Raw genomic sequence first — 25,763 nt, 5'->3', positions numbered from 1 at the left:
CCACATTGGGCATACTTACATACTGATGTCAGAAGACCGTTAATATGAAAAGCCAGTTTAAAGGATCATGCTGGCGGTATTATTATACATTATTCATTATTGCTCAGTGATATAAGCAGGCCAGACACTCAAAGTTAATTGTGCCTGGGATAGTGCAACACTCTGGACATAATTAATGGGGCAATATCTTATTGTAGAACATTCCCGTTTAATAATTTATTGCTCCGTAAGTGCAGGGAACTTTATGACTGCAGTATGAGATCAGCCCTGTAAGGAGCCAAACTTCTGGTGATTATCCGGTAGCAGCAAACAAAAAAGGCCCAAACAGAGAAAACAGAGGCAGACTGGGTGAGTATTCTCCTTCTGGATCAAATGAATCTAGATGGACATAATGGTAGGACTGGTGTCTCGTGCGCTGATTCATGTCCAGGGCATTTGGAATCAACTGATTCAGTTGTCACAGTGCTGAGTCAGCACACAACGTCCAGAAGGGCCCAGATACCAGCTCAGGATTATTATTTCTCTGAATAAAACACACCAGTTGCACTTTTACTCAATTTTAGAATTTTCTCTAGCCATTCTGTTCACCAGAACTGAAGAGGTTAATGTCCTGTGGGCCAAATGCAATCAGCTCTCTTGTTCCCCAGAAACACAGGAAGAAGGAGAACAGGAAATGTTGCAATACCACTGTCCAACATAAAAAGGAAATGAATCAATGGGTGTGATGGATTTTTTTTAAACAAAAAATTTCCATGTTTAAGTGGAGGTGCATTTGAGAAAGAAATAGATTCTCAACAATCCCACAAAGACAGCCCAAATACTTGTTCAGTGGAGATTTTGGAGTATCTATGGCCAAAAGATAAAGTAAAAGACGAGGTTGATGCACAGCTGAGTTTGTATACACATTGCTCTGTAGTCAATCCTCAGGCTCCTATGTATTCAATGAGAGTTCCATGCTGCTAAACTATATATGCAGAGACAGAGCAAAAAAACATATGTATTTATCAAGCAAATATTATAAGTCAATCTGCCCCATATACTGTGTTCTAACAGATATACAACACACACACAAAAAAAACATGTTCTGAGCAAACTCGTATGGATGCTTCAAGGCCTGATGTCCTAGTCTGAGACTGATAAGTCTCTTTAATTACAACAAAGGGATGTCTGTGTTTTGTCACAAGATTAGATTTGGTCAACTGTAGCCAAAAGCTGTGTTCCTACTCCTTCAAAGAGACTATAGTTAATTCATTCAAAGGTTAGGCATGCAAACTTTCCTTGCATTGCATATTCCCAGTATTGAGATTCACTTCCTTTCCACTCCCTCTACAAACTTTAATTAGAACTCTACACGAACACTGGAAGTATTAATAGTATTAAACCTAATGAACAGCTCAGTGCCTGCCCAGGGAATACAGTTGAAAATTAGCCATGCTGGCTAAACTGACACATGTACAGAAATGTTTATTAGAGTGCGCTGTCCCTGTAAAAATAAACCGAATAAAGTAAAGTAAAGTTATACACGTGTTTACCAAGACACTGGGGAAATACTACATTCATTATTGCATGCTTTCCGTTCAGAATATTGGTTCAGAAAAGAAAACGAATGTCTATCCACTAAATAGACACTAGAGGCCAGCACTTACCACCAGTACAAGAAGGCTGATGTCCACCATAGACATGCACTTGCATAAATATGTAGGCTTTTATAGAATTTAGAATAGAAAACGACGAACGCGAGAATTGTATATTAATTCAGATCCATTGCAAAAGGATTGCACCTGAGGTGATCTGCAAATGTTTCACAGGGACATGGTGTTACTTGGCTGACTGTGACTGAAATGGGGGTAAGTAGCAAATTGTCACGGTTAACTATAGAGAGCTATATTGGATAGCTAGCGCTAGGCAGCCTCCTAACGTTTGTGGTGTTTCATCACCAGATGTTTGCGTAACGTCATGATTTAATATTTTGCACAAACAAGAGTCGGCGAACGGTATGAAACCTATAGCTAGACATAGTTACACGATAACTGGTGAAATAAGTTTCAAAACGAGTGTCCAGCTAATGTTACATTGCCAAATGAATGTGGTGAATTTGACCAAACAACCCGTGACACAGCCAATAGCCATTTAGCTAGCCAGTGAGCTTGTTTGGCTAGTAGTAGTAGTAGTATTTGTTTGCCTTGTCTTAATATACGACCAGAAACGAACAAAATGCTTCGTCATGGAGCTAGCCGACGATAGCTTGTCTGAATTATCTGGCTGTTGGGCCCATTTATTTACAATACTTAGCGGACAAACTAGTTTATTTGATCTAGTTAGCTAGACAAATAGCATTGATAGGTTGGCTTCTGGGACGGTGGGCTGCTTAAACGGTCCCCTCTTACAAATATCACTTTTCAATTCCCTGGTTTAGCTGGCTATAATGTCTGAACAGAAGTACTGAAAATGCCATTTTGATAACATTACAGTTTATTTTGGAAGAGTTGCGATGAAGCATGTCCCACTTGGGGGCAGTAACTGTTTCGTTTTGACCGAGTACGGCTGTGTTGTTTTTTGGATAAGTGCTGCTCACATTAGGACAGGGCTGCCCAACCCTGTTCCTGGATATCTACCGTCCTGTAGGTTTTCACTCCAACGATAACAAAGCCCACCTCATTCAACAGTCAGGTATATCGTTGTGCTGCTATTAGAAGAATCAGGGGTGCCAAATTAGTGTTGACATCAAAACCTGCAGGACCGTAGATCTCCAGGAACAGGGTTTGTCTAGGCAGTTCTACTTAAGACCATTCTCACAACCGATCCGCTTAATAATATGCAGAGTTATCTGTAAATACACGCATTTTTTATTTTATATTAAAGAAAAAACTTATAACTATGCCTCTTTAGTGTTCACCCTCTTCAGTTTTTATTAGAATCCACAGGCAACCCTGAATTACGAATTCATATAACCTTAGGAGCGAGCACATCTTATGTATTTTTAACGTAGTTCTGTGTTAAAAACAACTCAATTTACTCGGTGAAAGAAGTCGTCCATGCTCCATGATCAGTATCAAATTCCTTAACCTATGAATAGCTTTATCGATTGAATCAGAAATAAAATCCCAGCATCAGTTCTGCCCCTGTTAGACTGTGGGGGTCTTGAGTTGGAGCTCACTCTTTGCGTGGATGCTGTTACAGAGCCCGTGTTCGTAGCTAATGAGATGGAATACGATGAGAAACTTGCCCGTTTTCGCCAAGCCCACGTCAACCCCTTCAACAGAGGAGAGGAGGAAAGTGCCAGGGAGGACAAAAATGTCCCTGAACATGGTGAGTGGCGGTGTCAGACAAAATCAGCCTTGTGAATAGTATATTATAGGGTACAAATCCGTTTACCCCAGGGCAGTGATAACTTTACTGCATAAGCCATTGCCGTGCCTTGTTAGCCAGAGATATGAGCAGACTGATGTCTAGAGCTTTCAAGTTGGGCTTTATAAAGCCAAATACAGTATGTGATTTGCTGTGCTGAAGAACTGCATTCGGTTTAATCCGAGCTTGTTTTTATCCAACCCTGGGCTGTGGCTGCTGCACGATCAAGTTTCAGTTGTTTGCTGGATGACTGTAGAAGTGGAATGGGCCGGCTTTAGGACTGCTACATTAAAGAATGACACGAAGCTCATATAGAATTAGGTCGCATGCATTCTACGACGATTCTGAAGTGAAAGAGGAAGTCTAGCTTGCGGTTTAACCACTTCCTTGATCATAAGACGTGTTATTTGGTTCAACCTCTCCTGTGGGTTTGTATATTGTGCTGAAACCTGAACAGAAAGGCACAGAGTGTGTAATTCTCTGGGGCACTGTATGCCAGTAGCAACAACAGGAGTACCTGCTTCTCTTCTCTTCTTATTATTTCTGCTGAGAGTTGCAACTTTCAACCATGCTGTGCTGCGAGGTGTATGCAGGTACCTAATTGACTTGTGTGTGTTTGCGGTCTCTGAGAAGTTTCTGCTGTTTTGAGCTTTGAGGGGAAATCAAGTGAGCGCAGCAGTATCGTTTTGTGTTTTTAATGCCCGAGTGTACATGCTAGCCTAGCCTTTAATGCATCACATGTAAGCCTGTCAACCCAGAGCTGAAAACAAAGACTCTGCCGATTTTAGTATTTCTGCTTCCTGTACACACAGATTTTGTTTCACGTGATCCTTGAGAATGCAGTTCTTGTGCTTCTTTTCTGCCAAGTGTTCCTAGTTCCTATTTATATTTTCCCCCCCAAGCAGTCCTTTTCTTCTGGCTTTTAGCATTCCATAATGTAATGTGCATTCAAGAATGTGTATTAAAAGAACTGAATGAAGGAACATGATTATGTCCTAGATGCACGGTACAGTGGTTGTTGAAACCGTAGCCATCATGTGTGGGTTTTCACGCACACACCTCCCGTCGTGTTGCTTTTAGTGTGGCTTGTCATTCATTATCAATGGCTCTGAAGTTACAGCCTTTGTCCTGTATACTGCACTCCTCGACACTGGGGGAAAAAAAGCTGTAAAGTTGCAGCACACGGCATGGGGAAACGGCCAGTTAGTTCTGCGGGAAAGACTGAGCTGATTTGTCCATGTTACGAAGCACTGCTGACCTGTGCTAGCAGTGTGTGATCAGTGCCGACTGTACTTCTGCAGAGGTGAGGCCTGAGCTGTTCTCCGAAACCAAAGCACAGACTGTGGACCGGACCATGGACCTGGGGCTGGCTGAGGACCACTTCTCCAGGCCTGTGGTAGGAGCATTTGGCTGAAGAGCCATGTCCGTGTCATTTCATATGGTAGGCTAGACCACTGAATAATGACCACAATTCATGGGTAACGTTATCAGTATATTAGGGTACGTTTCAGTTTTAAACACTATGTCTGTCAGTATTTTTTGTTGTGTGGGCATTACAGAAATTGCACTCCGCTTTCTTTGGTCCACCAACTAAAACATTTATAAGGTACAGGACTGTATTTTGTACTATATTTCACTTTTTGTCATATATTTGAATCGGGGAATAAAATGCAAATGTTGTGGCATAGCTCTTTCTCTGTTCACACACAGTTCCTCAGGTGCTCTGATATTTACCAACTTGCTGTCAAGGTTAACTGACATATGTTAATGATCTTCTGTATGTGTGTGTACCAGTGAACTCAGTGTCCTGTACTGGGGATTGCTGACTGCACCCTGTGATTTTTTGGTGTTCGACTAGCTTCCTGCTGGGAAGTGCGTTTAATAAAGGCAGATAAATGCAAGTAATGCTTCCTATGTGAGCTGTGTTTAAAAGATTAAAGAATAGAGCTGAACAGGCGAACAGACCAACTATTTTAAATCAAAAGGTGTCCTTATGTGGTGTTACAGTTATTTCTGATTTAGGTCTTACAGTTGTATATTGTAACATGCAAAGGTGGTGGTATTTGAAGGTAAACACTGAATGCTTGACCCTGTTCAAGCATTCAGTGTTTCAGTAAATATCCACTCCACAATTGATGGTCGGTTCACATGGCCCCTGTTTGCACAATAACTAGCAGAGTGAGTGATTAACTAGTCAGCAGAGTAAATCATATGACCCTGGATGTGCTCGTCAAACAAGTTTTCAGAAAAACAATGCAGAAAATGCCAACATTTGCAGTTTGTACAGAAATGGATTTGGATTGGAAAAATCAACCGGCGGTACCGTTATTAACTGAAGTCAGAGGTGAAAACGCCATCTTGTTTCTCATTCAGATAAATGTAGCCATAGCACTGGCGCCCTGATGAGTGATGTGTGCGTGCAGCGAGGCGGTTGGTTTCCCTTGCGCGGGTCCTGGCGCGTGAAATAACGCCGTGCGCGGGTGTGTGGTCGCAGGGCTCCTTCGTGGCCTCGGACATCGAGCAGCTGAAGCAGGCCATCGAGGAGTGCAAGCGGCTGATCCTGGAGCTGCCCGAGCACTCTGAGCGACAGAAGGACACCGTGGTCAAGCTCATCCACCTTCGGCTCAAGCTGCAGGAGCTGCAGGTGAGCTCGGGTGGAGGAGTAATCGGGGGGGAAGTCTCACAAGGGTACACCCAGCTGGGGCCAGAACAGACACTTCAAATCCCACCTTTCCAAATTGCTGCCTGAAGCTCTTTTTTGTGTGTGGAGAACTTTCGTGAAATAAATTATGGCCAGAGGGGAATTATTATTTATTTATTTTTGTCCACTTCCTCTGTCACATTGTTGTGGCTGTATCGCCTCGAGATGTTTCGACATATTGAAACTGACATCTGAAACTTGATGGGATGCACTACTGCTTCCCTAAACTAAACGCTGAAGGCCAGTTTTTATTGGTTACTGTGATTGTACCCATATGATTAAAAATACCTTGTGCTTTCAAAATGAGACCTTTTTAAATGGTTAACACAACTCACTAGGAACCAAGGGAAACAAAGATGATAGAAAGGCTGTTGTATTTAGTTGAGTTTAAATTAGTGTTTTCATGCTGAAAACAAGGACGTTCTTATACAGCCTACAACAAGAAGATTTGGCATTGGTCATTTCTAGACCTTGTATTATACATTTTAACCAATCAATGGTGCAGCGGTCTGGTGGGCTGCCAATAAAAGGTGAACTTGAAGTGAATATCCTTGTGCTGTAGGCAGTTCTCGTATTTGTTAGCTACATGCTTCACGTCATTTTCCTGTTTATTAAGTTGAAAAGAGGAAATGTACATCTTTATCTTGTGACTTAAGAAGTGTGAACCTGGGGTGTCAAATTGCTTCTGTATTCGTCATATTGGAAGATGCACATATCACTGTTGGCCAATAAAGCCGAGTGCCGAAGTGTCTTTTCAAATAACCAAAGCGTTGTCCACGAATTGGAGCAAGTGGCTCTGTGACCAACACCACTGTGGTTTCCCTGTCTAGGACCCAGAGGAGGATGAGCCCAATCTGAGAGTCCTTCTGGAGCACCGCTTCTCCAAGGAGAAGAGCAAGAGCGTGAAGCAGACCTGTGACAAGTGCAGCACCATCATCTGGGGCCTCATTCAGACCTGGTACACCTGCACAGGTGATGTCCCACCACGGCCCATGTCTATGCAGCCCTGGCCTTCTCAGTCCTCAATCTGAGAATGCACAAAGAGGAAGAGTCATGCCTTGGCAAGCTTAGGAAAACCCCCAGTCTTTGCCCGATCGTTGTGTGAAACTGCCCCTGATGGTCCTTTAATGTGAGACAGTCAAAGACTTGATCGCAGCTCTCCCAATCCAGTTTTAAGCTAGTCTGTGACTCTTGCGAGAATATCAAACTGATTTGATTTCATCACAAGTCTTTAGGCTCGTGTAGTGTGTGACCCTCTGAGTGTAGCCTGTGACTATGCCAACAGTGTGTGCATTCCTCGGATGGAAATGCCAGCGATTTTAAGACACAGTCATTAAATGTGAGATGCTGTCTGTTAGGATTTTTTAAAAGTCAAATATATATGTACATATTTTGTGAGGCCCTGTGTCCTTCATGTAGTTCCCGCATCCCACAGACTGAGGAATTTTCTGTCCTTTGTGGCTGAATCAGTGCGGCAGTGAAAATGAATGAGGAAGAAAGTGTCACCAAGCAACAAGAACTGTATTTAACACAATCACCCAATTGGCTGATGTCTAATTCTCAGCCAAACCAGCTGTTGCTGGGCAATTCTAGCCTCCAGTGTCATTGCATTTTGCACTCTGTTCTTGTATGGCTCAAAGGTTTAATCTTTGTTGGCTGTTTAATGAAAGAAAACCATCTCAAATTAGTAACTAATATGAATTATAAACTGTAGTGCTCTCAAAGATTGCATATGTATTTTGTATCTTGTATGGTTTCAGATCTTAAAAATATCAACTTTTTTTCCCTTCAAGGTTGTTACTACCGTTGTCATAGCAAATGCATGAACCTCATCACCAAGCCCTGTGTGAGGTCAAAGGTCAGCCATCAGTCTGAGTATGAACTGAGTATCTGCCCTGAGATCGGGCTGGACAGACAGGATTACAGGTGTGCAGAATGTCGGACACCTGTGTCACTGAGTGAGTGCTTATTTACCGCTGTCCTTCAACTGATCTGTTCCCTCTGCTAGTACTGGAATGCTGCTCTTCCTTTCCCCACAGTATCCCACAATGCACTGCATTCCCTTCTCCTGTACTCCCCCCTGAATTCTTCTTGTAGCTGACGTCCTTCTCTCTCAGGATTTGGGAGACTCATGGAAAATGTGCTCCACTGCCAGAATATTGTTCCCTAAAAACAGGCCTGGTGCACAGAATAATAAATGAGGAATATTCAATAATTTATAGTTCCAGTTTTGTGATTTGAGTAAATGATGTAAAGGAGATGAGGATTCCTCATGTATCGCACTTGTATTCAGTAAATTCAGCAGCAGGCACATTTACCAGTAGGCAGGGTTAGCTGTTTTGCCGGTGTGGCAAAAATGGCTGGTTCTGATGGATGTTTTTTGTGGCAGAACTGGCTGGTTCTGACGGATGTTTCTGTGCTGTTCTGACGGATGTCTCTGTGCTGTTCTGGGCCCAGGAGGCGTGCCCAGCGAGGCCCGGCAGTGTGACTACACTGGACAGTACTACTGCACCAGCTGCCACTGGAACGACACGGCCGTCGTCCCGGCGCGTGTCATACACAACTGGGAGTTTGAGCCGCGGAAGGTGAGGGAGCCCTCCTGCTCACTCAGTACGGCTCTCGGTTTGCGATGGTAAACGCGCGTGCGGCGTCAGCTGATCGGCTGTGGAAATCAGTCTGGGTGCTGTAATATGCTAACATCATGTGAGGAGGATGCACAGCGGTAGAAGAACTGTCCAGCAGCGGTGATGTACGGGCAGTGCCACTTTACTGTCTGTGATGGTTACGTTCATATGGAGAGATGGTTTGTGTGTGTGTGTGTGTGTGTGTGTGTGTGTGTGTGTGTGTGTGTGTGTGTGTGTGTGTGTGTGTGTGTGTGTGTGTGTGTGTGTGTGTGTGTGTGTGTGTGTGTGTGTGTGTGTGTGTGTGTGTGTGTGTGTGTGTGTGTGTGTGGAACACCAGGATGAGAATGTGTATGGACAGTGTCAGGTTTTTATAGGTGCACTTACTGAGGCAGGCAGTTATATCATGCAAGTGCACTGCACTTTGTGATGCTGGGTGTACTGTATGTGCAGGGGCAGGCTGTGATGTATGTATGCACAGTGGCAGGTGACTGACTGCCGTTCTTCCCCCAGGTGTGCCGCTCCTCCATGCGTTACCTGGCTCTCATGATGCCCAGACCCGTGCTGAAGCTCCGCGAGATCAACCCGCTGCTCTTCAACTTTGTGGAAGAGCTGGTGGAGATCCGGGTGAGCGCTGCCACTCCCCTGATAGGATACAGAGTGTCTGTATGGCTATCTGTACATGGGCAGGAACAGGTATATTCTGAGGGTGATCTGTGTGACACAAAAGCAGTTCAACATTTGATGATGGCCTGCTGCCTAATCATGTAGGATTAGGTGTACGTGAAATGCAGTGGGCTTCTGCAGAGAGCAGAACGCTCAGGGGGAGGTAAGGGTGAATGTGATCTTTTTAAATGTGTTTAATAAGACTGCTTATCCTCTTTCAGAAACTGCGTCAGGACATCCTTCTGATGAAACCCTATTTCATCACCTGTAAGGAGGCCATGGAGGCCAGGCTACTGTTACAGGTCAGTGTTTGGACTCTAGGGACACTGGCTACAGCTACAGGTCAGTGTGTGGGCTCTAGGGAGGTAGGCTGCTGCTACAGGTCAGTGTGTGGGCTCTAGGGAGGTAGGCTGCTGCTACAGGTCAGTGTGTGGGCTCTAGAGAGGTAGGCTGCTGCTACAGGTCAGTGTGTGGGCTCTACAGAGACAGGCTGCTGCTACAGGTCAGTGTGTGGGCTCTTGGGAGACATTTCCCTCCTTTTAGAATAAATCAGATTCAGCTCCAGTGCACTGTTTCTGTACTTATACTGGCCTGATTTCTGGCTTCATATAAGCCACAATGCCACTTACTCTGTTTACAGTGCTTTGTTTGTGATGAAGGGCTGTTTAAGATTCCAGTGACTCACTTTAATGGGCAAGAGAAATAAATCGCTCTACCATATTAGATAACCCAAGGACTTCTGAGGGTCATGCTTGCTTTGTTCAGATTGTGTTAAATGAGTGCCACCTTCTGGTGATTTTCCATAGGGAAACTGATGAAAATGTGCAGCATATACTGCAGGGCATTATACAGGGGTTTGTTTACCCTATACAGTATGATGCTGTATGTGCATCAAAAATAACACAATGTTTTATAAGCAGCTGCGGTATACCAGTGATTCATGTAGTAACATGACCATGTAACTAGTTAAAAAAAAGAAAGAAGAGATTTCCTCTTATGAATGGGTGATGGTGGTTTGCTCCAGTCATGCCATAACTCTCATTCTTAGATAGTGCTCAGTTTAACATTAATATTTAGGATGCAGGTCTCTAGTGCACAAGGACAGGTTAAGAGTGCTGTTCTTGCCGCTGGCCTGCGAGGTGGGCGGTGGGGGGTGACAGACAACGGTTTCTTCCACCAACCTCTACCTTTCTGTATTCTCCCCCTGAACAGCTGCATGACCGGCAGCACTTTGTGGAGAACGACGACATGTACTCTCTCCAGGATCTGATTGACATCTCCAGCGGCCGCCTCAGCTGCTCCCTGACCGAGATCCACACCACCTTCGCCAAGCACATCAAACTGGACTGTGAGGTGAGCGCTCGGTGGTGTTGGCTGCCCCTGTCAGCTGGAGAGACCGTACGCGCAGCAGGAGGATACAGTGATGTGTAGCTCATCTGTAGTCCGTGATCTGTGTCCTCTCCCCTCAGAGGTGCCAAGCGAAAGGCTTTGTGTGCGAGCTGTGTAAGGAAGGAGACGTGCTCTTCCCCTTTGACAGCCACACCTCTGTGTGCCATGACTGCTCGGCTGTCTTCCACAGGTTAGTGCACGTGTCATCTCTAATTAGTGCATGTGTCCGCTCTAGTTAGTGCACGTGTCCTCTCTAGTTAGTGCACATCATCTATAATTAGTGCACATGTCCTCTCTAGTTAGTGCATGTCATCTCTTGTTAGCGAACACATTATCTCTAATTAGTGCATGTGTCCTCTCTCGTTAGTGCACATCACCTCTAATTCGTGCTTGTGTCCTCTCTAGTTAATGCACGTCTTCTCTAGTTAGTGCACGTGTCGTCTCTTGTCTCCATGGTGTTTCTCACCTGGGTCATCCTGTCGACTGGAAAATAAAACCAAAACAACAGTGGACTACTAACCTTTTACTCATTTTGAATGATGTGGTGGGTCATTTTGAAAAAAAAAAAAAAAAAAATTTGTTCACAAATAGTATTTCATACTTATCTTATTTCTTTAGGGACTGTTACTATGACAACTCCACTACGTGTCCACGGTGCACAAGGATGACTGAACGCAAACACGATCCAGGAAACCCCCAAGTGGCTTGACCTCCTTCCTCCCCGCCTCCCCGCCCCCAATCACTGTGACAACAGGCAGAAGACAACAGTGCATTTTTGCTTTTAGTCTATGCTACATTAAGATGAGTGTTTTCAGATGAACGTGGACAACTTTTCATCCACTGTAGTTTTGTTCACGAGCATATCGGCAGTTGATGACATGCGCACTGCATATAAAGGAAGAAGCTTGTACCGGTGATCACAGGAAAGAGAAAACGGGTAATTATCACGTTAGGTAGTCTTCTGAGCTCTTCTATCGACAGAAACTAGTCCAACACTATTATGTTTCACTTGGTAGGTATGAATTGGAAAGTCACATGTGCAAACCAGGGCTTATAACCTGTTATACAACCTCACCTGCGAGCATTTACTGATATTTCGGTTGCTATGACTGAACTCAAGTCTGAAGATGAATGTGGCAAAAAAAAAAAACTCTTCCTTAACTGACTGACAGCAAAAACTTTTTACTGTGTAACTCATGTATTGCATAAAGACTATTTCAAAGGAAGGCTGTATTGAATATTGCCATATTGTTAACATTTAGTGAGTGTTTTTTAAAAATGAAAACATTTAACAAATCAAGCATTGGCAGGCAATTTTGTTTAAAAATAATGTTTTTCTCACTCAAAATATTGGATGTATGGTCAAAACCAGTGCTCATAAGTAAGTGTATTTACAATATGCATGCCATTCCTTGGTTTATTGACTTTGGTTCCATTTGTCAGCTTAAATTTTGTGCAATATGCATTCTCCTGCTGTGGAAGCATTGCTAAATTAGTCGAGGACACAGATGACAAGGCAATCTTGTCATACAAGATGGGGATATTTTGATGTTATATTATTTGTTTTAAAATAATATTTGTGTTCGCTGTATTGTTTCAGCATGGACCTCTTTATTGAACCCCCCCGCCTTCCCCTCCCCCCAATTTTAATTGTAATTTACTATTTTTGTGATGTTTTATTTAGTGTATCAAAATGTAACTGCACTGTCGGTAATAAATGTAATCATGTGTAAGTAATGCATGAATAAAGTCCTGAAGAACCAACAAACCGAGTCGCTATGATTTGGGAAGGATTGGAAGGAAGTGTTTCGGGTTTCCATTTTACAACATTGCAAGCATTATCCTCACACAACTCAAGATACCCATCTACTGGCCAAGTAAAGCCATAACTAGCTAACTCCAACACAAAGATAAAGTATATTGTTCGTATGTGCTAGATGCGACTTGAATTTAATTTTTGTGACCACAAATCGAGTATTGGGTCCTTTTCCTTGCTTAAAGATATCTTTCAGTTAAATGACTTTTTTTTCAAAAACCTCCTTTACAGCAAGGTACCTAGACGAACGCTTTAGTTTGTGGTCCGTTCACTGGATAGCAGCTTGCTAAAAACAGTCACATATTTAATGTGGAAGTGCGCAACGGTAACATTTGTGATTAAATTCCCTCACAAATCGAAACGAAATCGTAAGTATCCGTGTACATTTCGGAGAAGATTATTTAAAAGCATGGTCAAAAGGTTTCATAAGAACCAATGCCTGATGTAAGAATGATACAGAACTCTATGGTGATTGGTGACCGCTGTGGTCCTAAATTAATGTAAGGACCCATAGTCATCTTGTGTGTGCTTGATCACAAAAATGCGTTCATAATAGATTATTTGAATAAATTCTTAATGTATCACAATATATACGTGGTACTCAAATGTCATGCACTTTCAAATTGATTGGCACGGTGGATAACGAATATATATTTAGATTTGTTTTGGTTTTTGTGTCAGGCATTACGCAGGTCTTCGTCATTACTTCTTTCTGAACTACAGTGACATTGTATTTGCAGCTGTTGGACGTGCAGATGGTTTCCACACTGCTAGCTAGTCATCTAGCTAGCCACTAACGACAGACTCGGGGGTGGTAGGGGCAAGTGGTGTTGGGACGATGGCTTACATAATGGGGTTGCTCTCCGCTTCTACTGGACCCTTCAGGGTTGGGTTGAGGGCATGGGGTACCAGATATTCCGTGATGGCAGCCCGGACATTTTTAATGACGGGATATCGTGGCGCGGCTACAGGAGTAAGTTTGTTTAGCATGTAGCGTTTTTATACATGATGCTAGCTAATGATAGTTCGTTATTCAGCTAGTTAGAACTTGATGGACAACAAGTTCGCTGGATGGCTACCGAGTCGATATGGCGCTGAACTACTATAGCGTGTGCAAAAAGTACTTGGTCTAACTTAATGTTACTGCACTGTGCCAAAGTGTAGTAACATAACTTAAGATGGCTAGCTACAGCTAGCTGATGTAGGTATAGCTAGGTAGTCTAATCCAGTTAATTTAGCGAGTAGCCGAGTTAACGTTAGCTACTTGCTGTTGCACAACTGACAGGTTTGTAAATGGCACGATAGTAACTTCATTTGGTAACGTCAGTATGATGTTGGCTAAACTTTAGATACAGTAGTTAAGCTAAATTGGCATTGTTTGTTGAGAGTTGGTGTTTGTGGTGTCCGATAATGAATCCGATTAGCATTAACGTTAATGATGGTTAGCTAAAGAATATAATTCACTTTGGTTGCTTCTAATATTGTTCTGTAGAATTACTGTACATGTGACTTGGTCTCAACTAAGAATCAAGTGATGCAATGCAATGACAGATCTTGTTCAGGAACAACCATGCTACCTAACTTGCCTTGAGTTTGTACTGCAAGATAGTGTCTAGCATCCGTTAAGGTAGCTTCAGCCCATGGAATTTAATAAAAGTAAGATTGGAGCTGGTATAATTAGCGACAAGTTTACACATTTCAGAACTTATTTGCTATCAAGAATAAACTTTGGTTATAGCGCTAGTCAAAAGGTTCAGGATTTGAAACTTAATGGCTAGTCTACATAGTGGTACAATATGGCTGTCTAGCCAAGTAGCATGTATGATAACTAAGTTAGAACTTGATAGCTAGAAAACTTGTGGGTAGTTGGCTAACTATAACATACCTGATTATGCGTCACAAGTTGCAGCGTCTTGATACCAACAACCTAAATGCATTTCTCTCACCAGGACTTTGCACTACATCGAATCAAGTATTTGGGATCACATGAAAACGTGCGCTTGACTCATCGTCTACTTTCCTCAAACAAGCCGCCGAAAGGTAATTGCTATTAACCGATAATATCACCGTCTTGTTGACTGGGTCGTAACCGCTTCTTTGACGTGTGAATGTTTCATAGCAGAGGATGAATGCAGCTGATTATTGAAAGACTTTAACATTTATATGGCGGTTGTTTTTTGTATAATTTTATTTTGTATATTTATTTTATACCTGTAATTTGTACCTGAATTGGTGTAGGGTTTGAAAAGTTTTTTCCAAAGAGTGAAAATGCGCCTGGGGTCAACAAATCAACTGGAGAGCCAAAAGGTAAGGGTTACCATGGCACTTTGGAACCACATACTGTGATGAGGGCTTAGCCTATGTGTTTGATAGTTATCATTTCTCATTACTAACTTGTTTATGTTTGGCAGAGGTGAAGGCTGAGTCGCGTGGCAATGGAGGGGGGCCAGGTGGAGGAGGTGGAGGAGGAGGAGGAGGAGGAGGAGGAGGAGGAGGGAAGAAAGGTGGGAAGAAGGAGGATGCAAACTGGTGGACACGACTGCAAAAGGTCTGTGCGATTGCACTCTGGCTTTGCCTGAACTCTAATATGCATTCTATAGAATTGAAGGCACATTATATGTTTTCAGTTGCTGAATGAGGTACTTTCCTCTTGTGTAATAATATTGCTTTCCCTTTCTCTTTTTGGAAATTAAAAAAAACTGGAAAGGTTGAATAAATTGTTAGGGACAGGCTTAAGTCAGTGGAATGCATCTTCTCATCATAGTGCTGCAGGTAGTATTTATAACTTGGTTAACCTGAGAGGAATGACTGGGGCTTATCCAGTGAAACAGCTGCTTTGTTGTTGACAGGTAGAAGGAAAACCAAACAGATTCCATACCCACAGAACGTGAACGTTTGACTTATGGCTTATTTAAACTTTAAAATGTCAATGAAAGTGCACAGAAACTGATTTCCTACCTTGTGCGTCTCCTAGGGCGACCTTCCCTGGGATGAGAAGGATTTCCGGTACCTGGCAGTTGCAGCTGGGGGTCTGTTCTCTACGTTCATGTACTTCTATTTCAGAGACACTGGAAGAGAGATCACCTGGAAGGACTTTGTACATCACTACCTTGGTAGAGGACTGGTAAGAGCGGAGATGCGTATAGCGTATATTGTTTAGTAGAAGTCTTTACTAGCAGCAGCAATATAAAAAATAAAAATAAAAAACTGTTGCATTTAAGGTCTTGTACTTGCTTTCTTTATTGAGATTACAAGAAACATGGCACCAAATAGTAGTCCAAGTAAAAGCTCTTGTTGCTTCAACTTCCGTTGCTGCCTGCTTTAAAAAAAATTATATAAACATGAGTAGTTCTGCTCCATAATCACCATTTTTGTTTAGATTTTAAAGTAATCACAAGGGATAGGCCAATGGGTTTTTAAGTCTCATGTTTGATTAAAATGTCTGTCACTTCCTTTGTGTGGTCCCTGTCCAGGTCGACCGCCTTGAAGTTGTCAACAAACAGTTTGTGCGAGTCATTCCAGTGCGTGCAGCGAACACATCAGATGTGGTAAGAGATTATGTACCATTTAGACCTGACTTTGATAGACTTGGTGAAGTGCATTGTCTACATTGTTTACATGGTATGGTTGATCATGGTGTATTTCATATGGGTTTACCAGTGTCTCATTCCCATTAAGGAGTTGTTCTCTTTCTGCTAGGAGCTAGGTGTAAGTCAGTGGTGGATCGTAATATGTATTTTTTTTGATAATCTTAGAGATTACATAAACTCTTGGTGGTACAGCCCATTTTATATTGAGGGGTAGCGTAGAAATAGCACCCTGAACTGAAAAATAGTTGAATAGACTGAAAAATAGTAAAAGGCTGATATCTTGCCGACGTTGTGCTTGAGATACTCAATGTCTGCTGTGTCTGTTTCAGAGCTGTGTGTGGTGCGCATACTCAGGGTCTGCTGTGTCTGTTTCAGAGCTATGTCTGGTTCAACATCGGCAGCGTGGACACATTTGAGCGGAATCTGGAGGCTGCGCAGCAGGAGATGGGCATGGAGCCGTCTCACAGGGTGGCTGTGGTTTACAGCACTGAGAGTGATGGGTGAGAGCATAAGACAGACATCTCCTCTGATTTAATTACCTCTGTCACTCAGTATGAGCTGCGTTTTTCAGGAGCTGTGGGCTGCTAGTTTATAAGAACTAAAAAACCGTAAAGCAGCCATGTAAGACAAGTTTATGGCCTTACTTCTTACACTCTGAACAAACCATCTGGAGGTAGAGTAGTGAAATGGTCCAGAGGCCAAAACTTGAGACCAGCGATTTCACCCCGTTTTCTTTCCGCAGGTCGTTCATGATGAGCATGATTCCTACCCTGCTACTGATTGGCTTCTTGCTCTTCACACTGCGACGGGGACCAATGGCAGGAGGAGGTGGTGGAAGAGGGGGCGGGCTCTTCAGCATGAGTGAATCCACAGCCAAAATGATGAAGGACAACATTAGCGTCAAGTTCAAGGATGTGGCTGGATGTGAGGAGGCTAAGCTGGAGATCCTGGAGTTTGTCAATTTCCTGAAGAACCCCAAACAGTACCAGGACCTGGGTGCCAAAATTCCCAAGGTAATATCACCTGTATGAAATCAAGCAGTCCCACGCAACATACATAGCTGGTTTTGTCATTGGGATTTTCCATGACTAGAAAATCATTCAGTGATTAGTGGTGTGAGTATTTGATGTCCTCCATCTGTGTATAAACCTGTGTAAATGTCTGTGTGTGCACTCTGATGGCCACTTAGCATTGAATTTAGCGTCACATGTATGCACAGAGTATGAGAGGGAAGTCGTAATTTGTATACGCGTTTGTAATCCTCTATGAACCTCCAGGGAGCCGTGCTGTCGGGGCCCCCCGGGACAGGAAAAACTCTGCTGGCGAAGGCCACCGCTGGGGAGGCCAACGTGCCCTTCATCACCGTCAACGGCTCCGAGTTCCTGGAAATGTTTGTGGGCGTGGGACCTGCTCGGGTGAGTGAGTCCTCTACCCCTCCGTGAGAATAATGGACGTGTTTATTACTGTTTTCTTCAGGGTACTGTATTACTTCAAGACCTTTCCTGGGTGTACAGATATAACTAGTCGTTTGTAAAACAGAATGGCAGTTTAACACACTTACGACCGTTAGAGAGCTGTGCTTGTAGCTCTGAAGTCGTAGGTTGTGTTCCCAGGTGAGCGAGGCACTTAACCTGAACTGCTTCAGTAAATATGCAGCTGTGTACATGTACTGTGTGTATGGAATGTATGCTCTCTGTCTGCTAAATGCCTGAGATCTGACTGTAAAATATAAAATGGGAGGTAATAATGACAATTCGTTTGGACAGAACCTGTACACATTCCTGAAGCTCAGTGTGCAATTTTTACATCAGGGAATCTTTACAAATTGTGGTATTTACAACTCGGAAAAAATAGGAAATTACTTGCATACACACCGTGTTCACTGCATCAGACATAAGGAAGGCATAATGGAAAAGATTATGCTTAAACAATGTTGTGTCCTTTTGAGCCTGTCCTTTGTATAGATATTAATACTTTTCTCAAGTACATAAATACATGTTGTACTTCCAGACATGTGAAGGGCTGTGGGGCAGCCATGTAAATAAATGCTTGGGAATAATGCTTAGTCAGAGTTGAATTGCAGTTCTTTTAAATGGAAAATTACATGCTTTTGACCACTAGATGGTGCTGCAGTAGAGAAAAAAGACCACAAATCAAGTTAGTGGTTCTATTAGAAACAGAATTCTGTCTCATCTGTACCGCACAAATTAAATGCACGAATCGATTTAGAGCAGTTACCAGGCCAAGAGGCCTTTATATAATCTGCCTGAGCTGATCAGCATTATGCTCATGATAGGATTGTCGAGACGCAATAACCAGGTCCGGGATATGATTCTTTGACAAATCTAGAAATTTTTATTCCAACGGCCGTCAAGGAACTGAACTTTTAACAAGGCAAGCTCACCAAACTCAGGTGACCACATCGGTTATATACCACTCCTAAGGGTGAAAGTTCTTGGCACTGAAAAATGACACAATACTGACCTTCAGAAGAGGAGAACCAGGATGAATTTTCTTTATCTCATTAGTTACAAGTTCCTCTTGCAAAAACACACTTAGAGTGGATGGAAACTCATGTATTTTAGCCTGTTACCATTTTTGACATATAAAAATTGGGAATAGCAGAAATTTAGCCCTTATGACTAGCTCTTTTAAAGAAGGCAGTCTTTATAAAAGCAATTTCATCTTCCACACACATAATGGAATGGTGTGAATCTGCACACTGCATGCTGTGAACTAGCGGTCAGCCACTGGGGAATGTGATGGGGTTGAGGCCAGCCTGTGTCCTTTTATGCTAACTGGCAGCAGGGAGCCCTTGTTTGAGCACGGTCTGTGAGTGCAGTTACTGCTCCCTCGTTGCAGCTGTGCTGCCTGGTGGCTTCTGAGGCAGTGGGGATGCTGTACGGGCGTGGCATCTGGTCAGGACCCAGCTAGGGTGTCAGTTGGTCTGTTCCCTGACTTGGGTTCCCTTGCAGGTGAGGGACATGTTTGCCATGGCTCGGAAGAACGCTCCCTGCATCCTCTTCATCGACGAGATCGATGCGGTGGGCAGAAAGCGGGGCAGGGGCAACTTCGGGGGTCAGAGCGAGCAGGAGAACACCCTCAACCAGCTGCTGGTGGAGATGGACGGTGCGTCCTGCTCGGGCCGAAAAAAGGAGTTCGGCTGTCAATCAATCAAAAATCAGTCTAAGTTTATTTATATAGCGCATTCCACAAACAATTGTCGCAGTACGCTTCACAGACAACCCTTACCTGAACCCCTATATGGCAACACTGGCAAGGAAAAACCCCCTGCTACTGCTCCAATTTTTGACACTCAATATTTATTAAGATGCTCAAAGTTGTGCACTTGTGTGGCGATATACTCTGTATTTTAAAATACATTTCTAGAAAGCAGAATTGTACATGTAACAAGTAACAGCTCCACTGAATGCACTGAAGGTGCTGACAGTGCGCATTGTCCTGTAATTGTTTCCCTTGACCCTGGAGCTGATTCCGGTTCTCTTGCAGGGTTCAACACCAGCACTAATGTGGTCGTCCTGGCTGGAACCAACCGGCCTGACATCCTGGACCCAGCCCTGATGAGGCCCGGCCGGTTTGACAGGCAGATCTACATAGGTAAAAGACACCTTGCAGTACTCAGGATCGGTGCTGTGATGGTCTTAGTGTGTTTTTGATATCCTCTCTGTGGCTCTGTAATCTCTCCTGTTCCTGAAAAAGAGTGGAAGTGAGGGAATAAAATTAGATTCCCTGCTTAAGCACAGAGTGCCGCTGTCTTCAGATAGAAATATTAAGGGATTACTGGGCTAGGTCATAACGTAGATGGTGTATGAATGTTGCTGTTTCTGGTCTTCAGACGGGTATCAGGGTCATGTTTGTAATTTGCTTTTCTTAAAAGAGGGTTTAATATTGACCCACCTGGAAATTTATTGAAAGAAGATTAATTTCAGATGAAATGAAAGTAGCAACCCCACTAGGCTATGACAGTCCCTCATTAAATTAATTTCTTCTCTATAAAGATTTCACTGGCATGAAATGTCTGAGTTTGCAGGTTGTATCTTGGCCACATGAATGTTGTTCAACCTTAGGAATTTTCTTTAACTAAATCTCTTTGTTGCTGACTGTGTTCCTCTGTCAGTCATGGAAGATGAATCATGAAGTGATTGAATAAATACAAGGTTCATATTGTCAGAGTTAGTGGTGAGAGTGGGCGGTCTCTGCACATGCAGGAGTAATTTGTGTCCAAATTACCTCACACAGGCCCTCCGGACATCAAGGGCAGAGCCTCCATCTTCAAGGTCCACCTGCGTCCCCTCAAGCTGCACGCCAGTGTCGACGGAGACGCGCTCGCCCGAAAACTGGCAGCCCTCACCCCTGGCTTCACCGGTGAGTAGTGTTCCCTCAGGAGGGGAAAGCGGTGAGCCGCAGGCATCGGGTTTAGTCATGTGATCGCATGTCCAGGAGACACCCCGGGGAGAATAAAAGACGGTTCGGTTAATATTTAAAGATATCCCCCCGTGCACACTGCGCAGGCCCCGCCCATCCTCTCATGCGGAATTGATTGGCTGCTGCACCTCTGACCCTCACCGAGGCGTGGGATGATTGCTCATCGTTTCCCCCCCTTCGTTCCCCCCGCAGGAGCGGATATCGCTAACGTCTGCAACGAGGCCGCGCTCATCGCCGCCCGGCATCTCAACGAGAGCATTAACGGCAAGCACTTCGAGCAGGCCATCGAGCGAGTCATCGGAGGTAAGCGCCCGCCGTTCCCTGTGTCCCTTTACCTCGGCCGAACAGGGCGCTTCCTGTTCGCGTGGGGGTTTGGGGGGAGGAGGCGGGGCTCGGACCCAGGACCCTGCAGTATTCCGCTGCAATTGACCACGCCCTCAAAATGAAGAAGAAAAGCATCCCGAAAGAAATGTTGCGCTTTTTGGATTTATCTGTTTTTAAAAATTGATTTCAGTCTGCGGTGCATCTTAAAAAACTCCAGCGCGAGGCAGGTCACTCAGAATCAAAAATCACGATCAGACTGTTCTACTGAATCTGCTAGGAGACTGGGACTGACCCATCATGCCTCTGATCAGGGAAAAGAGACTTCACTCACTGCAATTAGTTGCATTAGTGATTGTGTGATTAAGGAATAGTATTGAGCTAAATCCCATCTAATAATACTCAGTTCACGCTGTTCACGCTCTGCAGTTTAGGCCAATAGGGTTTGGCAGCTAAGGCGCACGCTTGTATGCTAATGTGTTCATTAACGTGTGTGGCGTCTGAATGAGACGTGCTAGTAGCAGGTTTTAATGAGCCATCGCTCTGCTGCATGTATCACCCTGTGTGGCCTTGGACTGACCTTTCTCCTTTGTCATTGATGCTTCATTTATTCTCTGGAAAGCGCTGGTTAACTTTAATGTTGCTTCGTCAACACGTTGAATTATTGAAACGCCGCTGAAATATTAATGGCGGTAAAAGGTGGGTTTTTGTAAAAGGAGAGCGGAGAAAGTGAGCGGGGTGTAGTCTGGTCAGGTGAGCTCCCGCCGTTGGCATGGTGAGCACGCAGCGGCGCGCCGCGGCCTCCTGGCCTTGAGCCGAGCGGACGCGGCGGTTTCGCTCACGCCGCTCTCTGTCGCCGCCCCCAGGCTTGGAGAAGAAGACGCAGGTCCTCCAGCCCGCGGAGAAGAAGACGGTGGCGTACCACGAGGCCGGCCACGCCGTCACGGGCTGGTTCCTGGAGCACGCCGATCCCCTGCTCAAGGTGCAGCGCCCCCACCCACCCTCACCCATACCACCCACTGTGCCCCCACCCGCACCCCCACCTACACCACCCGCTGTACGCCCACACCCCCACCCACACCTCCCACTGTACCCCCCACCCACACACCCACCCACACCTCCCACTGTACCCCCACCCCCCACACCTCCCACGGTCCCCCAACCCCCACCCACACCTCCCACTGTACGACCTGTACCCCCACCCCCCCACACCTCCCACTGTCCCACACACCCACCCACACCTCCCACTGTACCACCCACCCACACCTCCCACACCTCCTACTGTCCCCCCACCCGCACACCCACACCTCCTACTGTCCTAGCTTATCCTACTGCCTGGGATCCATGAGAGGAGCTAGCATTGGTCTGTCACGACGACTGGTGAGGTCACGCCTGGCACTGTCTGCAGTCCCAGTGGACATGTCATCGCTAGTCCCTTAAGGCATGAGTCAGAAATGCAGTGGGGGGGGGGGGGGCTGGTGGGGGCTGATGGATGGTTAGAGGAGCCTTCAGGAAGAGAGGGAAGTGTCCAGAAGCAATGGCGTTATGATGGGAGCTCTGCTGCTCTTGTGTGAGGGGCTCAGATGAAGATTCAGCGGTGTTGGCGGTAGGGACCGTCGTAAAGCATGCTGGTTTACCCTCCCCGTGTTGCTGTCGTTGGGCTGCAGGTGTCCATCATTCCTCGGGGGAAGGGCCTGGGGTACGCGCAGTACCTGCCCAAGGAGCAGTACCTGTACAGCCGCGAGCAGCTCTTCGACCGCATGTGCATGATGCTGGGGGGCCGGGTGGCCGAGCAGGTCTTCTTCGGCCGCATCACCACGGGGGCCCAGGACGACCTGAAGAAGGTCACGCAGTCCGCCTACGCACAGGTACCGCCGAGCCCCCCCCCCCCCGCTGACCCGCCCCTCCTCACACACCCTGTCCCCTGTCTGAGGTCCCCCCCCGCAGTCCTTTAGCCAAGTCAGAAAGCGGGCGGTGAAAAACGAGCACTCCGATCTCAGTGCAAATTTCCTCAGAGAATTCTCCAGAGGATGCTCCTTCAATCACGCTGGTTGGTGGTGTTGTACCTTTCCTGGAAAGGGCTTTTCAATCCGGGCCTTTTAAATTTAGCACCTGTCAGCTGAAAAGGCAAGAGGGTGAGATACGGCCGTGTGCAGGATTGGCTGCTCAGGTAATGTTCTATATTTGGATGGTGGTTGTGCTTCCTCACGGCAGATATAGATTTACTCTGCGGGGATCTCAGTCGGTCCCTCTGTCTGTAATGAATATTTAATGACAGAAGCTTAAAAAAGCAGGTAATTGAGGATGATGCGTTTAAGCTGGTCTGGAGTGACCCTTTCGCCTGTGGTCATTAGGAGGGACTGGAGTACTGAAGGGTGCTGTTTGATCTTCTCTGACAGCCCTGCTGTCATACTCCCCTCCACACAGGCAGAAATAGCACAGACAAAGTGAACCACAGACAGGTCCCTGTGTTTAAAATTCGATCTTAAGTCAGCCCTCCTCTGAGGTGCTTCATGGATGTGGCCCTGTCTCCTCCCCCTCCCAGATCGTGCAGTTCGGGATGAGCGACAAGGTGGGCCAGGTGTCCTTCGACCTGCCGAGGCAGGGCGAGATGGTGATGGAGAAGCCCTACAGCGAGGCCACGGCCCAGCTGATCGACGAGGAGGTGCGCTCGCTCATCAACCGTGCCTTCGAGAGGACGCTGGCGCTCGTGCTGGAGAAGAAGGACGTGGTGGAGCAGGTGAGCGGAGGAGTCTGAGCGTGCCCCCGCGCTTTACCGCGGGACGTTATTTAATTACTGTGTGGATTGTGTCACGCAGGACGCTTGTTATGCAGCACGTTAGCTTGCGTGGATGGATTAATCAAGCGCAACGGTGCGCTCGGCAAACACAATTGCCTTTTGACGCGTTCTCATCAAAACCCTTACCCTTGAAATCACGCACTGAAAAATTCATCAGATGAGCTTTATTGTGTTTTGCAGGATTGTGAGTAGGGCCAGCAGATTGTGTCTGGAACCACAGATCCACTGTGTGTTTAGTTTGTTGATTCTGTCCTCTACATAGATGGGCTAAGTATAGGGGAATGAAATATCTCTGACTGCCTCCTCTGTATACATAGTGTTATGAACACATGAGACTGTGCCTCCTCTGTGCAGATAGTGTGATGAACACATGAGACTGTGCCTCCTCTGTGCAGATAGTGTGATGAACACATGAGACTGTGCCTCCTCTGTGCTGATAGTGTGATGAACACATGAGACTGTGCCTCCTCTGTGCTGATAGTGTGATGAACACATGAGACTGTGCCTCCTCTCTGCTGTTAGTGTGATGAACACATGAGACTGTGCCTCCTCTGTGCTGATAGTGTGATGAACACATGAGACTGTGCCTCCTCTCTGCTGATAGTGTGATGAACACATGAGACTGTGCCTCCTCTGTGCAGATAGTGTGATGAACACATGAGACTGTGCCTCCTCTCTGCTGATAGTGTGATGAACACATGAGAATGTGCCTCCTCTGTGCTGATAGTGTGATGAACACATGAGACTGTGCCTCCTCTCTGCTGATAGTGTGATGAACACATGAGACTGTGCCTCCTCTCTGCTGATAGTGTGATGAACACATGAGACTGTGCCTCCTCTGTGCTGATAGTGTGATGAACACATGAGACTGTGCCTCCTCTGTGCTGATAGTGTGATGAACACATGAGAAGGTGCCTCCTCTGTGCTGATAGTGTGATGAACACATGAGACTGTGCCTCCTCTGTGCTGATAGTGTGATGAACACATGAGACTGTGCCTCCTCTGTGCTGATAGTGTGATGAACACATGAGACTGTGCCTCCTCTCTGCTGATAGTGTGATGAACACATGAGACTGTGCCTCCTCTGTGCTGATAGTGTGATGAACACATGAGACTGTGCCTCCTCTGTGCTGATAGTGTGATGAACACATGAGACTGTGCCTCCTCTGTGCTGATAGTGTGATGAACACATGAGACTGTGCCTCCTCTGTGCTCAGGTGGGGAAGAGGCTCCTGGAGAAGGAGGTCCTGGACAAGGCGGACATGCTGGAGCTGCTGGGCCCGCGGCCCTTCGAGGAGAAGTCCACGTACGAGGACTTTGTGGAGGGCACCGGGAGCTTCGAGGAGGACACCAGCCTGCCGGAAGGCCTGAAAAACTGGAACGAGGAGGCGGGAGTCAGCCAGGAGGAGGCTCCCCGCACGCAGGAGAAGCAAGCACTGTAGAGGGGGGGGCGGGGTGTGTCAGAACGAGAGAGAGAGACGGTGGAACGTCGTCTTCCTGAACCAGGCCTGCGGAGGCGAGAGTTTGCCCTGCAAATGGGACTGCAGCAGAGGTTTGGGTTTGAGAGCTCCCCACAACGCGGGAACAAGTGCAAGAGGGGACTTCTCTTTGTTTTCTCGTCCTTTGTGGTTATTTAGCCGGAAATAGTCCCTCCTCATGACTGAAGTGAGCATCATTAAAACAGACGAATGTTCTGCATTGCCTTAACTTGGAGCTGCCTTGTTCTGGCAGTTCTGAGGTATCGTGAGCATCTGACTGTCCTGTACAAGAGCTTCGGCCCAGCAGTGCATCGAGCATATTGGGATGTTCCAGTTGTGTTTAGTTCCCCTTGTTGACAGCCCAATGAACCTCTTCAGGAACGAATTTACTGGCTTTTTGTGTCATAGAGATGGATTTCTAGTGCCGTGTGGTGATTTTATTCCTAAATCACACTTTCTTTTTTGCTGCTTTTAGCAATGGAGTTTTTGTATAAAAAGTGTATATATTTAAAATGGCCTGAAAGGATGAAATATGACTGATCCTTGTGACTGTTCTGAAAGACCAATTAAATTGTGGTACATTTCAA

The 25,763-nt window shown here is 45.5% G+C and overlaps 2 protein-coding genes across 5 annotated transcripts; both read left to right on the top strand.

The window, feature by feature from the left end:
• The first annotated feature begins 1,648 nt into the window (after window positions 1-1,648).
• def8 (differentially expressed in FDCP 8 homolog) lies at window positions 1,649-12,493 on the top strand. 4 transcript variants are annotated; one of them, XM_064312533.1, is made up of 12 exons: window positions 1,650-1,847; window positions 3,181-3,309; window positions 4,650-4,744; window positions 5,843-5,992; window positions 6,880-7,021; window positions 7,843-8,007; window positions 8,507-8,634; window positions 9,184-9,297; window positions 9,558-9,638; window positions 10,549-10,689; window positions 10,806-10,915; window positions 11,344-12,493. In XM_064312533.1, the coding sequence occupies exons 2-12, from the start codon at window positions 3,204-3,206 to the stop codon at window positions 11,432-11,434; spliced, it is 1,323 nt and encodes a 440-aa protein (XP_064168603.1). In that variant the 5' UTR covers window positions 1,650-1,847; window positions 3,181-3,203; the 3' UTR covers window positions 11,435-12,493. The 4 variants fall into 4 exon arrangements, with proteins under 4 accessions (XP_064168606.1, XP_064168603.1, XP_064168604.1 ...); XM_064312534.1 differs by lacking the exon at window positions 1,650-1,847 and adding an exon at window positions 1,912-1,994; XM_064312536.1 differs by lacking the exon at window positions 3,181-3,309 and having other exon boundaries at window positions 1,649-1,847.
• A 759-nt stretch (window positions 12,494-13,252) lies between these two features.
• On the top strand, window positions 13,253-25,763 carry afg3l1 (AFG3-like AAA ATPase 1). Its single transcript, XM_064314006.1, has 17 exons — window positions 13,253-13,514; window positions 14,491-14,581; window positions 14,780-14,848; window positions 14,953-15,089; window positions 15,516-15,665; window positions 16,015-16,089; window positions 16,507-16,631; window positions 16,874-17,144; window positions 17,409-17,546; window positions 19,107-19,260; window positions 19,642-19,749; window positions 20,392-20,517; window positions 20,770-20,880; window positions 21,765-21,880; window positions 22,566-22,766; window positions 23,444-23,638; window positions 24,916-25,763. Exons 1-17 carry the CDS (start codon window positions 13,380-13,382, stop codon window positions 25,138-25,140), a joined length of 2,427 nt encoding a protein of 808 aa, XP_064170076.1. The 5' UTR covers window positions 13,253-13,379; the 3' UTR covers window positions 25,141-25,763.

This window comes from Anguilla rostrata, chromosome 16 (assembly GCF_018555375.3).
Source record: "Anguilla rostrata isolate EN2019 chromosome 16, ASM1855537v3, whole genome shotgun sequence".
NCBI lineage: Eukaryota > Metazoa > Chordata > Actinopteri > Anguilliformes > Anguillidae > Anguilla > Anguilla rostrata.
This window is presented reverse-complemented; position numbering and strand designations above follow the sequence as displayed.

Bases quoted from the DNA above. Each gene is read 5' to 3' on its own strand.
- def8 (XM_064312533.1), top strand. From the start codon at position 3,204: ATGGAATACGATGAGAAACTTGCCCGTTTTCGCCAAGCCCACGTCAAC. The intron at 8,008-8,506 runs GTGAGTGCTTAT...TTCTGGGCCCAG, and splicing joins TCGGACACCTGTGTCACTGA to GAGGCGTGCCCAGCGAGGCC. The intron at 9,639-10,548 runs GTCAGTGTTTGG...CCCCCTGAACAG, and splicing joins AGGCCAGGCTACTGTTACAG to CTGCATGACCGGCAGCACTT.
- afg3l1 (XM_064314006.1), top strand. From the start codon at position 13,380: ATGGCTTACATAATGGGGTTGCTCTCCGCTTCTACTGGACCCTTCAGG. The intron at 14,849-14,952 runs GTAAGGGTTACC...TATGTTTGGCAG, and splicing joins ATCAACTGGAGAGCCAAAAG to AGGTGAAGGCTGAGTCGCGT. The intron at 22,767-23,443 runs GTACCGCCGAGC...TCCCCCTCCCAG, and splicing joins CGCAGTCCGCCTACGCACAG to ATCGTGCAGTTCGGGATGAG.